Source organism: Acanthaster planci, linkage group LG02 (genome assembly GCF_054643075.1).
Source record: "Acanthaster planci isolate LZ-2023a linkage group LG02, COTS_SCS, whole genome shotgun sequence".
NCBI classification, from domain to species: domain Eukaryota; kingdom Metazoa; phylum Echinodermata; class Asteroidea; order Valvatida; family Acanthasteridae; genus Acanthaster; species Acanthaster planci.
This window is the reverse complement of record NC_141778.1, coordinates 23458876-23476053: the sequence shown is the minus strand read 5'-3', so window position 1 is coordinate 23476053 and position 17178 is coordinate 23458876. Positions and strand designations below refer to the sequence as shown.

The 17178-nt window shown below is 40.3% G+C and overlaps 1 protein-coding gene across 2 annotated transcripts in view; it reads left to right on the top strand.

The window, feature by feature from the left end:
* The first annotated feature begins 28 nt into the window (after nucleotides 1–28).
* Nucleotides 29–17178, top strand: part of LOC110984072 (4-hydroxybenzoate polyprenyltransferase, mitochondrial-like) — a 28004-nt gene continuing 10854 nt past the window's right edge. Inside the window, exons 1-6 of one of the 2 annotated variants that reach the window (XM_087133034.1) lie at nucleotides 29–137; nucleotides 7784–8341; nucleotides 8859–9025; nucleotides 9466–9587; nucleotides 10065–10150; nucleotides 10472–10605. In XM_087133034.1, the coding sequence (XP_086989160.1) occupies nucleotides 7801–8341; nucleotides 8859–9025; nucleotides 9466–9587; nucleotides 10065–10150; nucleotides 10472–10605 (1050 nt within the window). In that variant the 5' untranslated portion in view covers nucleotides 29–137; nucleotides 7784–7800. Of the gene's footprint in view, nucleotides 138–5620; nucleotides 5954–7783; nucleotides 8342–8858; nucleotides 9026–9465; nucleotides 9588–10064; nucleotides 10151–10471; nucleotides 10606–17178 lie in introns of those variants that run through there. The other variant, XM_087133033.1, reaches the window with a different exon arrangement.

The window sequence follows — 17178 nt, the reverse complement described above, 5'->3', positions numbered from 1 at the left end:
TGGGAGCGCGCATGGCCGGCCGGCGCTAGCGCTGCAGGCGCGTAGCCGCCGGGATATTGGATTTACAGACCAGCCATAGAGGGCGCCATATTTGAATGACTCTTGAAGTTGTCAGGTGAAAATTGTCTCAGGATTTGGTAAGAATTAAACGCATTTACTTTGTGTGTAACAATTCAGAATTTACCAAATAAAGCGCTAGGTTGTTGGACCAACATTTAAATGTACCCTCCATGCAGTCTGCAGAAATAAGGCAGGTTTAATGTGTATGTTTGGACCTATGAAATTTACGAGAAAGGGACGGGTATTGCACTCGAGCTACTCGTCTGTTGACCTTGACCCTTTACTTATTAACGGTACGCTGCTCTTCCCTACACTACAGCCACATGCCCATAATTACCGAATTGTTGTTGGCTTTTTCAAGCTCTGTAGTTTTCATAAGCCTTATAGCTAATACTGCATGGGTGATTTTACTCAATGGTAGAAAGACATTGTGGGAAGGAAAAAGGAGCTAGCAAATATTGTTTCTTTTTCCTTCCCACAATGCCTTTCTACCATTGCACAAAATCACCCATGCAGTAACCAGTAGTTGCGATAAGGCTCATGACCACACTCTTCTAGTTTTAAAAATGTCATTGCTTTAGAACGGTCCTCAACAGACAAGTTATTTTTCTACACCAAACAAAATTTTATCACTTCAGAAACACATGAAAAATAGCATGTGTACATGTACCTGGCATTTCCTGCCATGCCGTGCACGGCATGGGCGGTCACTGCATGCAGTGAGCAGTTTAGGCCAAGCTTAGCCTGGGTAAACAGGAAACAGCTGTTGCATCTCAACTCCTGGTGCCGCTGCTGTATTTGCATAATGTGACATTATGGTTTTGGGGTCACAAACTTGATGTCATGATGTTTCGACCTGTCAACGTCAATGTGCATGAACGTATGAAGTCCAAAAATGAGCTCGCTTGAAAAAGTAATATGGGCATGTGGCTGTAGGGGAGTGCAGCGTACCATAGGCCACATTACTGGGGCTACAAACGTACATGCGTGACTGTATAGTCGCCAGGTCCCTTATTTTGCTACTTATTGTGAAAACCAATCAGACTTGACAATAGGCAGCGAAATTAGGGACTTAACGACTATACGGTCATGCACGTTAGTGTTTACCTTTGCATCCATTGACAGATTCGTACTTCCAGAACTGTTAGGTTTATACCTTCATAATCTTAGCTTAGGCCAGGAGAATGAACATCTCGTACGTCCGGACAATTTTAGAAAAACCACGAGGCTTTTTTTCAACATTCATTATTCATTAGTTGGTGAGCATGCCGCATATCCGTAGCGAGTATGCGTCCATGCAAAGGGAACCAACCTTGAAAGTAGACAGGCTCTCAGTCCATCTTGCTTCATGCCATTTGTACACGCACACACTACGAACTCCAGATTTACTTTGCAGCCATTTTTTAACCTTTCTCGACGGGAAAAACAATTTTTCTGAATTAAAAACTGATTGAAAAATATTGAAAATTTTTGGCAGCTGTTTCAGTGGTATGCGGGCGGTTGATGGAAATCCGGGATATTCACTCTCACAGCCTTACAGTTGTGGAAGTAACAGATTCGTTGTCGTAACAGACAGCTCGACTGTTCTGACAACAGTTCAACTTGGACACAAATACAGCTTGACCATCGTCAAAATCTCCCAGGTTTAGGCTAGGCTGACATGATTATCTCTACATTTGGTTATTTGGCTCCTTTGAATAACAACATGAATACAGTTTAGGCAGTCATGACAGTGGATATTTAATTGTCACTGGCAAATTTAACTAGGGCCTAAATGATATTTAGATGTACCTAGTCAGGCACATGCGCGGTACCTTTTTTTTCCTTTCTATTTTCTATTCCTTAAAAATAGGCCTTACTTAGCCTTCATGTACTTCAAGTGGCAAATCTTAGTCTGGCTCTACGTCTACTAGGCCTACCCCAGAACTGTACAGTTCGTTGTCTGCCACGAACCCGGTAGAGAACAAGCATTTTCTGCCATAGGTTGTATGTAATGTTTAGCATGGATTGTGGGATATGTACATGTACCCATAGAAGTACATGTACTGTTTCATTCAGCCAAAAATTTCTCTGTAAGGTGGCTTACACTCCTGTGTACCAAGAAAAAAAAGGTCAAACTTTGCTGATTTTATAAAAACTGTGCAAATACTGACAGTCGTGCGATTCACATACACTAGTACACCCATACTTGTAAAGACAAGCTGCAACCAAGTGGTTGACTAAGGCTGCAGTCGATGTGTACATGTACACATATATTGCTGGATGAAATGGCAGTTGGCCACGGCTTTCGGGAGGGGGGGATCACACAGATTAGTAGCAGGGCTCCTAACTAATTTATGTTCAAGAATGACAAGCAACAGTCAAACAGTTCTTAACAATGTGCAACACCAACTTATCTCTGATAAGGGATTCAAGGACTTTACATTGTATGCTTATTTAGCTTACATGTACATGTACAAGACAATAGTTCAGATTTCTCTTGCTCTTGAACCTTTCTTTAATAGTGGACAGATCCTTGCATCCTTCTTGTCCTGAGGGATCTTGCTTTTCCCACTTGACTTTTCCAAATCATCTTTGGAGGCATCACTACATGCTAGGATGTATGTCATCTATTAAAGCCTGGGCACTTGTCACTGTTCTTCAACTTCTCAAGAACGTTAAACTCAGAAACATTACGTCACACAATTTGGTAGTGGCTTTACTCTCCACCATTGGCAAATCACCTGCAGGCTCTTCTCTAAAAGTGACTTGAGGAAGTCACTCAGTACATGTACTTCAGCAGTTTATTAATATCAATGAGTGAACCATCTACATTGTACCCTTGCCAACTCGGTGATTCCAACTTTAACCTAGCTGCTTTTGTAACAGCTATAAAACCTTTTGGGGCTTTCTTTAAAATCAGAGATGAGTTTATCCTTGTACTCAGCTTTTATCTCTTTGCTTACCAATTTTCTTGTAGCATTTGTCTTTCATACTCTACATAATCTAAGTAGAGTTGGCTTTTCCTAAAGCGTTGCTACAAATAGTTTTTTTCATGACTGATTTTCAGACCCTTTCTTTCAGCCACGTACCACATTTATCTTGTCTCTCTTTGGCAAACAGTCTTCAACTGGCAGATGGTATTTCTCCTTCAGGAACTGCCGTGTTACAGTCCTTGTTCTCTGTCTCCTTCCACTCTTCATCTTCAAAATGTTCTGTGTTGAATGACATGTATGATTTCCATGATTGTACTCGTGGGCATTTCTCCTTCAGGAACTGCCGTGTTACAGTCCTTGTTCTCTGTCTCCTTCCACTCTTCATCTTCAAAATGTTCTGTGTTGAATGACATGTATGATTTCCATGATTGTACTCGTGGGCATTTCTCCTTCAGGAACTGCCGTGTTACAGTCCTTGTTCTCTGTCTCCTTCCACTTTTCATCTTCAAAATGTTCTGTGTTGAATGACATGTATGATTTCCATGATTGTACTCGTGGGCATTTCTCCTTCCTTCTACCATTGAAATTCCTGAGTAGCACACAGAGGTCCAAATCAAACCATCACAATCACTCTTCCCAAGAAATGGCACATGAAACCAATTTCCACTATACGTGTAAATTCTTTATAAGTTGAAGACCAACTCCAACTGTTTTAAAAATTTTGACAATAAACTGTGATTGCGTTTAGTGTGTAATAAATCATACATTCATTACCCCAATCTGACCACTGGCGGCGCTGTTGAGAAACGAAATTTGTATGATGTAATACCGGAGAAAACATTGAGACTGATATCTGTGGCATGAATGGTTCTGCTACAAACGTACATATACATGAACATTGAGCTACAGGTGCATGCACTTGACTTACTGTATATCAATTTCTTAATAAAGTTCCACTCCTTCATTTCAAAGAAATATTATTCCGGAAATTTGCTGAACAACTGTCTTGGGAGGTGAACTGTTGCCATGAAGTCATTAATGCCAACCGGGACGTCTATGTGGCTGGAATTAGGCCCTAGTTTGCCTAATTCTCACGGTAACAGATTTGTCCGTCCTTTTCCAAAGTGGTCAAACAGATCCACGACAAAGCTAAATCTGCTGGCTCAGATTTCTGATGCTAGGGAGTCAAAACCGGTCTTGTATCACTCAGTCACTCTCCAAAACTCTGTCTTTCTCGAACAAGTCAAAATGACTTCTGACTCTTTATCTCTCTCTCACATAAGAAAACTCCAACATGCATCCAAAGATTCTAATTGTGTTTGATTGTACAATGCAACCTATTCTGAACAAAATACCGTTGTGTAAAACGGGAAGGTGTTTTCCCACTTTGCGAACGCCTTCTCTGAATGGCAGAGTTACATCTACATGGGAATGACGAACAAATGATTGCTAAAACTTTTGGACGATTCCATTATCTTGGGGGTAGATTTATATATACTCAGAATAAAAACAATGAAAGGAACACAGTATAAACATGATCGGAAAAACACAACATTCAATTCATGCACTGGTTGCACTGTAACACATTCTGTCCTTTAGAATTACTGGGGCACGTGTATACATGTACACCATCAATCAATCACCTTGTCTTTACCATTGTATTTAACCTGACACCAACCTGTGTCCTCAAAGTTCATGTCCTCCGTTTCTTTACAAGGAGACACCTTTATATCCTTAATTAATGTAGAGCAGTACACCTCCACCAAGTTCGCCCCTCCTATCTTTCCGTAATAGTTGGTAGCCAGCTGTTACAATTTCAGCATCGGGTACATTACTATTGCACTGCGATTCTGTAATGCCTATGGTCTGCTTTCTTTTCCGTTGCATCTTACTGCTCACCTGTTTTGTCCATGATACTTTTAACATAGCGATAAGAACACTTTAAAAAGTGGCTGACCATCAGCATCTATGCTCAGACCTCCATTCTGTTTGCAGTCCAACAATTCATCAACATTCACATTCTTGTATGGTACTTTACATTACCACCTTGCATAGATATACATATGCTGGAAGGACGCCTTTGTTTATCCATGTTATGCCCTTTAAGAGTGTTTACGACTCTTATCTGAACGAAACTCTTACCAATTATTTTCAAATCCTTGTCCCCCTCATCTTGATGTTCTTTTAACCCAGCTATTAATCTATCTTGTTACTCAGTAGGTGTCATGTCAGAAGTTCTGTAAACCTTGACAACTTTTCTATCCTCTGAATCTCAAAGTGCCTCATCTTAGGAGAGGATTCTCTTTTTGATGCTCAAATCTTGGAGCGTTATCCTTAAAAGCCTTGGTTTACCATCATCTCTTTTTTTTTGCCCAACCCAATTGGTCTCTCTATCTTTATATCATTCACAATGCCCCCCCCCCAAATCATGACTTCCAGCATTCTAGAAATGTCTTACCTTTTCCAATCCTCTGATTCCTTGTCATCTCCCTTAGAGATATGCAAATAATGCTCACTCTCTTCTCTCACTCCTCAAGCTCATCTAGATACACATATTTGACCGTTTCCTCTGTAATCTCTTCCACTTTTTCTCCTGATTTAGAGTAGCCATTTCAAGTCTTCTTAAACTATCAGTATGGTGATCTACATGTAAGTTCATCAAGGTTAGGACTCTGCAAGATGCCTTTCCAACTTTTTGGCAGAATTTATTGCAGAACCACATCAGAATTTCAGAACTCTTTGCCAATATCCTATATTCTTGTGGAAAAATATTTGCACACGCCTGGTGAATCCACCCCTCACACCCATGGCATAACACAGACTTGCATGTATTCGTATCATTAACAACTATTTTACACTGAATCCAAGGATGGATGCCGCTTGGGTTCGGCCCCTTGTTGAGCTTGTCACTCAAAACAACATGGGATTCATCACCCGCTGGATGCTGTGTCATCCACACCGTGGCTGCAGACAGCTTGGTATGAGTAGACCTTTTTCTTGTTCTTGTGACTGTAACATAACCTTTGTGCCTGATACTCATGAATGTGGTGGTCTGTGTTTTGACTTTGACTACCATTTGTGTCTTTGTGCGTGACTGAAATGGCACCATGGTTTTTGTTGCCAAAATGTTTCGAAAAGAAACTTGTAGATACCTTTTTTTTTTCACCAGAATACTGATTACAACATTTTTATGATTTTAGTCAAGTTTGCATAGGTGTATGTGTCTGCAAAATTTTTATAGGATCTTTCAATATGTTGATTTTACTCCATTTTACGATATATTATTTTCAAATCAACATCGCTGATTTAATTATATGAAATCTCGATATTTCAAGATATTGAAAATATCAAAAGCAATTAAGTCATTGACAAACTGGTAAGTCAAGTTTTGCAAGGTTGTTACGTTAGCTTTAAAATGAAGTACAGTGTTGCTGCAACTTGCGTCAATGACAAACCTCTCCATGTTCTTCTGTTCACCGCTCACTGGAATTTTTGGTGGTATCTTTATGTAATCCTCTGAAGAAAATAACCTAATGGGTGCTAGTGCGTCCACAGGTTGATGTGGTAGCTTGGAGCAAACCGAATTGGTCTTGTAGAAATGATTGGAGTGAAATTTTGTTGGTTTCTAGAACTGTCTTTGCTTGTTGCTTTCTGCTTTCCCCTCGTGGGAATTCCCAGAGCTGGAATTGCATCTGGGTGAAACAAGAACTTTCAGCATGCTAGACTGCTGCAGGAATTTGGCTTGTTTTTTTTGTTTCTGGAGTTTGCATGTTTCTTCTCTCGTGTTAATGGCACTTTGATTGAACTAAACGTTTTGTTCGCAGTTCCTTTTGCTGACAAATTTTATTTTCATGGGCTGTCATTTACATTCTCCGTCCCACCTTTGTGTGTATATATATTTGGGGTGCAGTAATGTGAATTCATTATTCCCTGTGACAGCTTATTGAATAATTTGAATACAATGCAGATACTGACTCTGTATTCTATTTTGAGTGTGAAATAAGAGAAGCACTCTACTATCCTTTTCTTACCACCCATATACCCGGTACTCTCTTTCCTAACAACAAGAAAATTTTTAAAAAATGAACCCCTCCCAGTGATTGATATTTAGGCTCCAGAACGATCTTGAATGAACATACATAAAGTATTTCCGGCCTCCACCAGCACTGATCAGGCCGCTATTCACAAAGAACTTAGCTGTACACGTACTGTACATGTGATTGCTTATTACCAGACTTGTTCTAACGTCAGCGACCAATAGTAAGATGGCATGGTAAGGCGACATGCATTCTCTGTGGATACACCTTAGGCTCAGTAAAACAGCACTGTGCTGTCAATGTCACCTTGATAATACAGTTGCCTAGGAGATGCAAGTTCATTCACCCTAGTGTGAGAAAAATATTGCACCGGTATTTTTTTTTCTAATCACCTTTAATTTGGCTGCCCATAAATAGTGCTGTCCATAAAGAGCGATTAATGCATCAGGCAATCATGAATACAAAAAATAAAGCCAGTTCATTCTCAGTACGTTGCCTTACGGCATTGCTTAGTATGAAGAGTGAAAAATTATTTCTCGATAATTAATTGGTCTGGAAGGGAAAACATAAAACGGTCGAGTTATGTCCTTTTGAAGTTATATATGTTGAGCTGCTATTGTCTGGAACAAAATTAATCTTATTCAAGCAACATGCTTTATTTTTGATAGTAACATCTACAAAGAGGATGTATCGAAACCTCGCTTTATTCTCTGTATTTACTGAGGGCTGCACGTAAGACTGAATTTTTATTCTATTTTCAATTCACTACAGATCTGTGTAACAGTGTAATGTTGAATACCACAATGCTTGTTAAGGTGAGCAGACTTTGTGGCAGGTGCAGTCCCTTGACATCTAGCAGTTTCTCTTCACCACGTTCACCTGCCAGTCTTACCTCAACCCAACTCCTCCCTGGGCCAAGCTGCCTCCATCACTGCAAACATCACATATTCAACAAGGGACTTTTTCTGCGGTGGATTTCATCGGATTCGTCTCATGCCCCGCAAGTTCTCAGCAGTCACAGAACAGTCACGTTCACATGTAGTCCAGTTCACCAGTATTCACTCCTTAGAACAGTGCACAAGCTACACCAGATACAGCATTGTCACAAGTTTACGCATTCAGAGCTTCACAGACTGCCCAAGACACTGAGTGTAAACCATGCTGGGTGTGGTCACAGTTTAGGGTGTGGTCACAGTTTAGGGCGTGGTCACAGTTTAAAGCATGACAGGCAGACCCAACGCAGTATGAGTGTAATGAGTTCTGTGGTGGAGGCGGCACCCAGCAGAGTCCAGCCGTATCTCAGACTGATGAGAGTAGACAAGCCAATTGGTAAGAAACACACACAGTTGCTGGAGTACGTTGTAAGTCCAAGAGGATGAATGTGGTTCAGGGTATGAGGATGTAGTCTTAAGCAAAATCATCTTTGTGATCAGAAAGAAACAAGGACAGCCACTTTGCATGGAACCCTGGAAAGTAGAATGATTTTACCATGTTAACTAAACATCATTCTGTGTGGGATCAAAAGAAAAATAGAATATCTTGTGCTATAAAACAGCCATGAAATAGTCTAGACTCCAAAAGAATTTTGGGTATGAAATACCTTCTTGAATTCTCCAAATCCCTCGTGAAGGGAATCTGAGAAAAAATAGTTTACAATAGATACGCTTCTTGCTGTAAAAGTACTTGAGCTCACTCCTCTATCCTGCAAAATCTATTAAAACCTGGTGGGTTTTGAAGGATCTGGGATGGTTGGGATTGCAAAAGCCATCGCTCTGCATCATTCACCTTTGCTTACCACATGCATTGCATGCACCCAATGAACTTTTGTTGGCTCTTTGCATACCAGGGACTTGGCTATGCTATTGGCCCAGTGCTTGGGGCATTGCTCTGGCTGCAGACCCAGGCCAGTTCCCAAGCCTGTACATGCTGGCCTTGTGTGGCCTAGGAGCTCTGATGGTCAGAGGGGCTGGCTGTACCATCAACGACATGTGGGACAGGGACTTCGATAAATCTGTGAGTACATTCTCAGAACTGCAATTTAGTGAGTAGTCTTTAAACGGTTTCATTACTACACAAGTGTGAAAGCTTACTGACAGGTTGTTTTGTGCTTAGTGAACACACATGCATGGTTTGCAAAGTTTTAGCTATAGGAGAAATTGTTGATTTGGTCATCTTAGGATTTGCTTTGCAGGTCTTTTAAAATCAATTCAGAAGCTCACTTGAGTGGGACTCAAGCTCTAGACTTCTAGCTTAATCATTTGGAAATAGCTGCCCGACTTGAATCTGAACATCAAAGTTATTGTAAACAAACTTGCTGCATCGTGATGTAAAACAAAGCTAAAATCTGTCAAAATTTGCTGATGATATGTACGTGTAGCATACCCTGTTGGTTTCAACAAGGAAATGAATTCAGTGAAAGTAGCCAATAGTTACAATTTATTTTTCCATTAAAGGTTGAGCGGACACGTTCCAGACCCATAGCATCGGGTGACATCAGTCGTGGCCGGGCATTGGTATTTCTAGCTGCTGAGCTTGGCGTTGCACTGGGAATTTTACTGACTCTGAACACGTACTGGTGAGTCTCTCGTTAGTCGTAAGTAGGAGTCCCAAGATTTAAGGTTGTTGAAATATGCAGCATGTGTGCAACAAACATTAAGTCCAGCATTTCTTCTTGGATGAAACCAGAGTTGGAAATGCTCAACCTTATAAATAACGGTTTCAAACTGGAATCACTTTCGGTTGCAGAGATTTAAATCAAATCTCCTTTAACATCTAAGACGAGACTTCAAAGAATATCCAGGACTTCATTTTTGCCTTGCGGAATTTGGGTCGCTAAAATCAGTTACATAATTCTTTTACATGTTTTTCTAAAGTGAAGATCTCAGTAATATGTTTGAAATTGACATGTGTTTGATCATATATCAGTCTGTGGATCGTTTTTAGGGACATTAACGTCTTGGTAAAATAAACTCAAAACCTTGACTGATTGACGTGGATATACTGACTATCCTGGATGTATTCTTGGTTTCTGTGCATCTTTTCCTCTCTACAGTGTAGTTCTTGGATGCATTGCTGTGGTACCCATCGTCATTTATCCACTCATGAAGAGGTTTACATACTGGCCTCAAGCTTTTCTTGGTGAGCACAAGTGAAATTCTTAAGTATTTTTTCATTTGAAACTTTGCAGCATTCGGCATTGGGTATTTCTTGATGTTTTTAACTGAGGTGATTTAGTGAACCTTTCAAATATCTTTCTAAGGAATCAGCAGGTGAAATTGGAATATGCTGAAATTAAGAATCCATAAACCAAAAGTTGAGCTGGTCCGGTATGTCAACAGTGCATACTCAAAATGAAGTGCGTAACAGCAATCCATTTGTACAAGGTCAGCCCTATCGGTAAAGCTACAGTATATGCCATTTCGCACACTCTGAAAAATGAATTGGTTACTTTTCCATCAGGTCTGACATTCAACTTTGGCGCTTTGATCGGCTATGCAGCTATCCACGGGTCATGTGACTGGAGAATTATTCTGCCATTGTATGCCTCATGCATTGCCTGGACCATAGTGTACGACACCATTTATGGACATCAGGTTGGTAACTGTCATCAGTAAGCTAGTTCGGTATTCCCACGGCGCATCCCCAAAATGAAACAGGTCCGAAGTCGTTTGGATGCCTGTGCAAAGTCTGTTTAATCAGTGTGGCCTTGTGCGAACTTGCTTGCGTGCTTTGTTCTTGATTGACTTTGCCGTTTTGAAATACCGAACTGGCTCAATTGCAGCTAGTGGATGCTGCTCACTATTCTACAGAGCATGACAAATGACACAGAAAGCTGTTTCTCTTAGATACTCTAACCATCCTCAGAATTTATAATGTAGGAGGCTGACTCCATCAGAATCAAATAGCTTGAAAAAAGGCCTTTCATTACAAACAAATTCCAGCAGAGTATTTTGTACTTTGTCACACTGTCTTGGGAAGCTCTCCGGTGATGGAAAAATATTGTACAAACAAGTTTATGTCCCACGATGAAGTCGAAGGTATACTGTTTCTGCCATTTCCTTCTGTGTGTCTGTCTATGTGTGGGTGTGTATTTAGGTAGGCCATCACCCCCATTAACCACTTCATGCTAGGCAGTTATCAATGTTGATGATGCTGGGGCGGGATATTTATCATTTTTTTTCTTTTTCAAAATTCTTTAAAAATTCCTATCTTCATTTACTGCTCTAGCCTGACCGACAAAATCTACGCCGGAGTATTTCAGCGAGGCCTGCAGCCTTGTGTAAAGAGCCCAGATTGTGCGTTGTTATATAACTTTCTTTTGTTCACGAACCTGGCTCAGTGCACTGCTGACCTCTTTTCAATAGGGGCCAGATTAGCTTTTGTCCCCGGTGGTAATCCACTCGCTCTAAATGTCCCGAACCGTGGTATACTGTTTCAAAACAGGGCTGGATTATCTCCACTTTTGAGATTGAAAAATTGTCGGTAATGCCCAGCAGCCTGGTCTTTTGTTCCGAGTACAAGGCCCTGTTCACTTTGTCCGAGTTCAGAGACCCCAACCACGCATATAAAGCGTACGTATCCAGAATCCCCAGCAGGAAGTGGTTAAGGGGACAGTTTCTTTTTTTTTGGAAATTCAAGACTTTGTGGTTGGGATAGAAATTGCCTTGACTTCACCAATACAGTCAACTCTCGTTATTATGAAATAAGCCATAACAAAATTCCAGTTATAACAAACACAAATCTGTGGTCCTGGCAGAAACTTCTCTAGAAAACATCTCTATGGGGAAAAAAATCTGTTACAGCGAAAATCGCATTGTAAGAAATTTCTGTTACAATGAATGGTTTTCGTGACTCCGTTGCCTGAAAAACCATTGTTGAAGACCCATTTATAACAAGCGTTTGCAAATCACGGTGGTGAAAACACGTGTGCAGTGCATCACACTGGTTCCCGCTGGGCTGAACCATTGCCAAAGAAGGTATGAGGGAAATGCAGCAACCAGTCAATGTACAGTTCCTGCCAAAAAGGGTCGCGAACGTTCCACTATATGTACATAAACCTCGTATACGAATGCAGCTCTACAGTTGTAAGTCGAAAAAACACTGCCGTCACAAATTTTTGTGCAAGTTTATTCACAAAAATTGATCTCATGTCTATGTTTGTGTTTTCTGTGTTCATGAATTTAGTTTGAGGTTGTACTGCTTGTACTCAAGCGAGCGTGATTCCACAAAATTTCCTGTAGTCATGACAAATTTAAAGCACAATTAAAAATCAATGATTTTTTACATTGATTACCCAAAGTCAAACCAAAAATTCCCTTCCCAATTCCGATAAAAATACGCCCAAATAAGTTTGCTTGACTACCCTCACATCTCAAGAGCCCAACTAATCGCCCAACACTGAATTCATATTGCTGCAAAAAGATCTAGCGGACCCGCCAATGAGACTGTGCATTTTCATGACTACATTTTGCAAGACACAGCTATCCAATCGCAATATTCCTTCATGACATCAGCCACCATCTCGCGCGCAGGCGGCCGCGCCACAGTGGGCGAGTGAACTCGGACTATGGATCAATCTTGTCATGCAGCTGGTGTTGAAAATCATAAGACAGATGGAAAATTAAATAAAAATGTCTCTCCATGGCACAATTTGTGTTTGGAAGACTACTTACATGGATGGGGCTCCAGTTGATGAGTCTTCACATTTTGCAAGTACACCCAGGCCTACATATGCATGCCATTTAGCCTCGTCGTCATCCATCAAAAGCCCTTTAAAAATCCCTGGATCCATGCTTTCACATGTAATGCTTTTTTTCAATCTTACATGCACATTAAACATGTTTTCATGTGACAGTGAATTGTATTTAAATTTTATTATTCTAAACACATCACAATATATTTGATTAATTATTACCAAGAGATCTTTTGATATAACATCAACCATGTGTTCATGTATATGCACATATTGTACATGCATACATGTACACGTGCATATGCGCATCGTACATGGCATTGTACAACAATGCACCAAAGCCGTAGCACTGCGTTCCACCTACAACGAATTACAAACATTTCTACGTGGTCCCGCAGATTTCGAAATAATGAGAGTCGACTTAGTTAATTGCATCATAACTCTATGCTTCAGCTACACTGGCCTCTTTTGTGGGGTTTGTGTTTGTGTTTGCAACCATACTAAATCGAGTAAGCAGGGCCAACTTAAGCAGGTGTTGTAATCAGTGAGGCCTGGCTGTTCTGATAAATGGATGTCTTGTGTCCAACTGCATAGTGGGTCAGAAGAAAAGTTGAAGATCAATTGCTGTATGAATTGTCTGTTATATTTCCATTTCGATGAGGCTATGATGGGCGTGTTCATTTCCATTTTGCTGAGGCTGTGATGGGCGTGTTCATTTCCATTTCCATGAGGCTGTGATGGGCGTGTTCATTTCCATTTTGATAAGGCTGTGATGGGCGTGTCCATTTCCATTTCCATGAGGCTGTGATGGGCGTGTCCATTTCCATTTCGATGAGGCTGTGATGGGCGTGTTCATTTCCATTTTGATAAGGCTGTGATGGGCGTGTTCATTTTCATTTCGATGAGGCTGTGATGGGCATGTTCTTTTCCATTTCGACGAGGCTGTGATGGGCGTGTTCTTTTCCATTTCGATGAGGCTGTGATGGGCGTGTTCATTTTCATTTCGATGAGGCTGTGATGGGCGTGTTCATTTCCATTTGGATGAGGCTGTGATGAGCGTATTCATTTCCATTGACATGTAACGGTATGTGTACCTAACTGAGATCAGCACATACTGCGATGTCATTTTTTCTGCAGAAATCTGCTTTACAACAAAGCATGTCTTTGTCTATCACTTTGAGGCATGGAGTCAGTTCCAGACCACAAGAGCAAATACAAGAAGTTGTTCCTGACATTTTAGCTACTACATTAATTTACGCTTTCTTGAACAAAGAACTAGAGATATCATTGTGAATGAAGAGAACATTTCTTAGCGTTAAAATTGAATCGGAAATATGTCCTTCTCCTGGCCCATCATCAGAGTTGTTTCCTGTAAGATGTACTTGAGGTACCAGACCGTTTGTAATGTACAGGGACTACACATCAATTGAAGAGGAAACTGAAACATTTGGTTGTACCTCTGTACATACAGTGTACGTGTCAAGTTCATTTGACTTCCATCAGCCCAATTTCCAGGTTGGTCTGCTCTTTCATCTCTTCAATTCTACTTCACAGCAGTCTCAGTCAATTAGTGACACAAGCTGATTTGTGGAGTCTGTGCAAACAAGCGTTAAATGAACCTATCAGAAATACATTAGCTTTGGACAGTCATCATGAGACTAGATCCTGCTGTTGTCTCTTTCTTTCATTATGCTGAACTGTGCAGAATTTTTAAACACTGATAATTTCCACAGATCTCATGTTAAAAGCCTATGTAACTTTAATGCTTGCCACTCTATTCACTGTACATGTCCAATTTTACACAAACACAAGGCAGTTACTATTTGCAAACAGGATATGGTATGTACAATGTACATGATACAGTATTTTAAAAGAAATGCTTTAAAATGGCAGTCTGTGCTAGCCAACGATGTTAAGTTTTACAAACTTCTTACACATGATTTCAGACATATATGCATGTAAGTACTGGCTACATGAGAACATGAATATTTTGGTACAGGACAAGATATATCAATCACATACATTACATTCGAAGCATGAAATTACACGCTGAAATCATTTGAAATTGTAATTATTCTTCAAGTCTGTGAACATTGCAGTTTCCTATTATCACTCCAAATATTAGGCACAGAGTACAAAGTGGTAGCCGCAAATGAAAACATGGCTACATACAATGTAAGTGTTCACTTGTACCAGTCTTATCCATTGCAGTCTTATTTTTCTTCTTGAATGAACAATGACTGCAAAATACTGCCTTAAGAATCTGTCAAAGGTTTGATTTACTTCATGTGATTTCCACCCTTCCTGTCAAACACGTAGACCATTCAACATACATGTACACTGTTACAGTTAATTCTTAATTAAGTTACTGGTTGGTGTCTGGTTTCCCTAATTATGACATCAGCTAAAATTATTCACACTCAGTGCCTATCTAATTTACATTTAAACATTATATCAAATTTCTCAGAATCTGCCAGGAATATTTTACTTACAAATAATGATCAGGCGATTGGCTGTACTCTAGACTTTGCCAAAATGTCAGACAAATTCTGTTTTTAAGCTTTTCAGTTTCTTGCTAGTTTGATGGAGACTTTGATGGAGACAATCACATGACAATCACATGACTTCTACAGTAAATTTGAACTTGGTTGTTACATCACGGTATTGTATATGAAAAACGGCATTGTTGTTCAAAGAATCCGCATATGTGATGACGTTCACAGTTTCACTTTGCAGTTTGATTCATTGCTTTAGAAGGATTTACACTTTTCTGTTTGGAATCAGTCCAGTCTGTAATGGGCACAGCTGTCCACTGTAGTAACAAACTTGTCAGTATCAACCTGGGAAATGGTGACATTGTTGAGATGATTCAACCCTGACAGGTTGAAGGAGCGGCAGTTGGGATCCTTGTAGAAGGCCTTGCAGCATTGTATGGGATGCTTGATGGGGATGACCATGTAGGCGTGGTCCTGTAGACAGTAAGGTGTGGTCCGTCCAGTGTCTTGCTTGATTATACCTTGGCAGTGAATGTATCCTCTCTGGTTGTAAAGTTGTTTCTCACATACAACTCGTTTTCTTTCTGAACAAGATGTTCTCCAAAACGTTGATTTGAAGGGACTCCATGATGCACATGTCTGTTCTTTTTCAAGCATTGCTGTTGGTTATCATCAGAGCACACCCGCCTGCAATCTATCTCCTTACATCCCAGCCAGATTCGATAAGAAGATTTATTCTGAGGGAAATGTTCTTTGGCCATGCTGCTGACAAAGTCTGCTTCTTGTTTGGAGTTGAGAACAAGAAGTTGAGCACCCAGGCTGCTACAATTCTTATAAGCATCAAGCCAAGGAGTTTTGAGCTTGTTCTTAACGAACTTGATATAACAAGACTGGTTGTAGTATATCCATCCTTGTGCGCAGCTCATGCAGATGGCATCAGTGCTGTGGATACCAACCATCAGAGCAAGCCAGCTTCCCAACAAAATGCTGTCAATCTTCAGAGGCATTGTCATATTTTGGACTGAAGTAAAGAATCCAATGGCCTGATCATAAATGGATATCCACAGATTGACTCTAAACCTGTAGTTATGTAATTAGATTGGTGTGTCTAGCGCAAAGTCAAGTTTTGCATCTCAGTACGGGAGGATTCCTTGTCTTGTTCGTATGAGCTGATGCATCATCACATTTCTCCCCTCTATCAAAGGTTGTTTGTATTTGCTGTGAGACAGTTGGCATGGAAACCTCCTCATCACATTTTATGATAGGCTTGCAATATGTAGAACTCGAAGTCACAGCAGTATTGACCAGTGTCTGACGTTCTGGTGTGCTTCAGCGTTTAATTAACTGGTAATCAGTTATGCTCCAAATAAAACTGGCCGTCTCTGTCATCTGAAGGTCTTGTAAATGTAGACAATTGAGCAAAGATGTCTGATTAGAGCAGGAATAACAGTCGTCCTTGCATCCTTGCTCTCAATTAAACTATAGACTTCAATTCCAGTGAGAATCTGAAGGAGCCAGAAAACTTAACTGTTGTTTGGAATTTTTTCCAGGCAAACAAACAGTACCCTCAGGTACATGTAATTAAGGTTTGATATTTGTTGTGAAGACTAAGAAGCAGAAAGCGGTTTTGAGGACCACTCTGTCCTTCAAAATTGGATGAATGCCTTCTGTTCACTCTTTTAATTGAACGTCAGTCATTTGAGGAAAGATCTTCTTGTAGTCTGTGGGCAGAAGTTACATGTATTTTGTAGCTGGTTAGATGTAATAGAGGTGATGTAATGAACAATTGTTGAAGATGGACTGCTAAATTTTATTCTGATATGCACAGAAAAACAATGCTATACCGACCATTGCTACATAGACCAGACATTCAGGCCTACTGAACATCCCCCATGGCTCCTATAGGTTCTGTGCACTTTGATGAGCATTGGAATTTTGCTTTACATAAAACACATGTAGGACCGCAAAGTTAAGTAGAA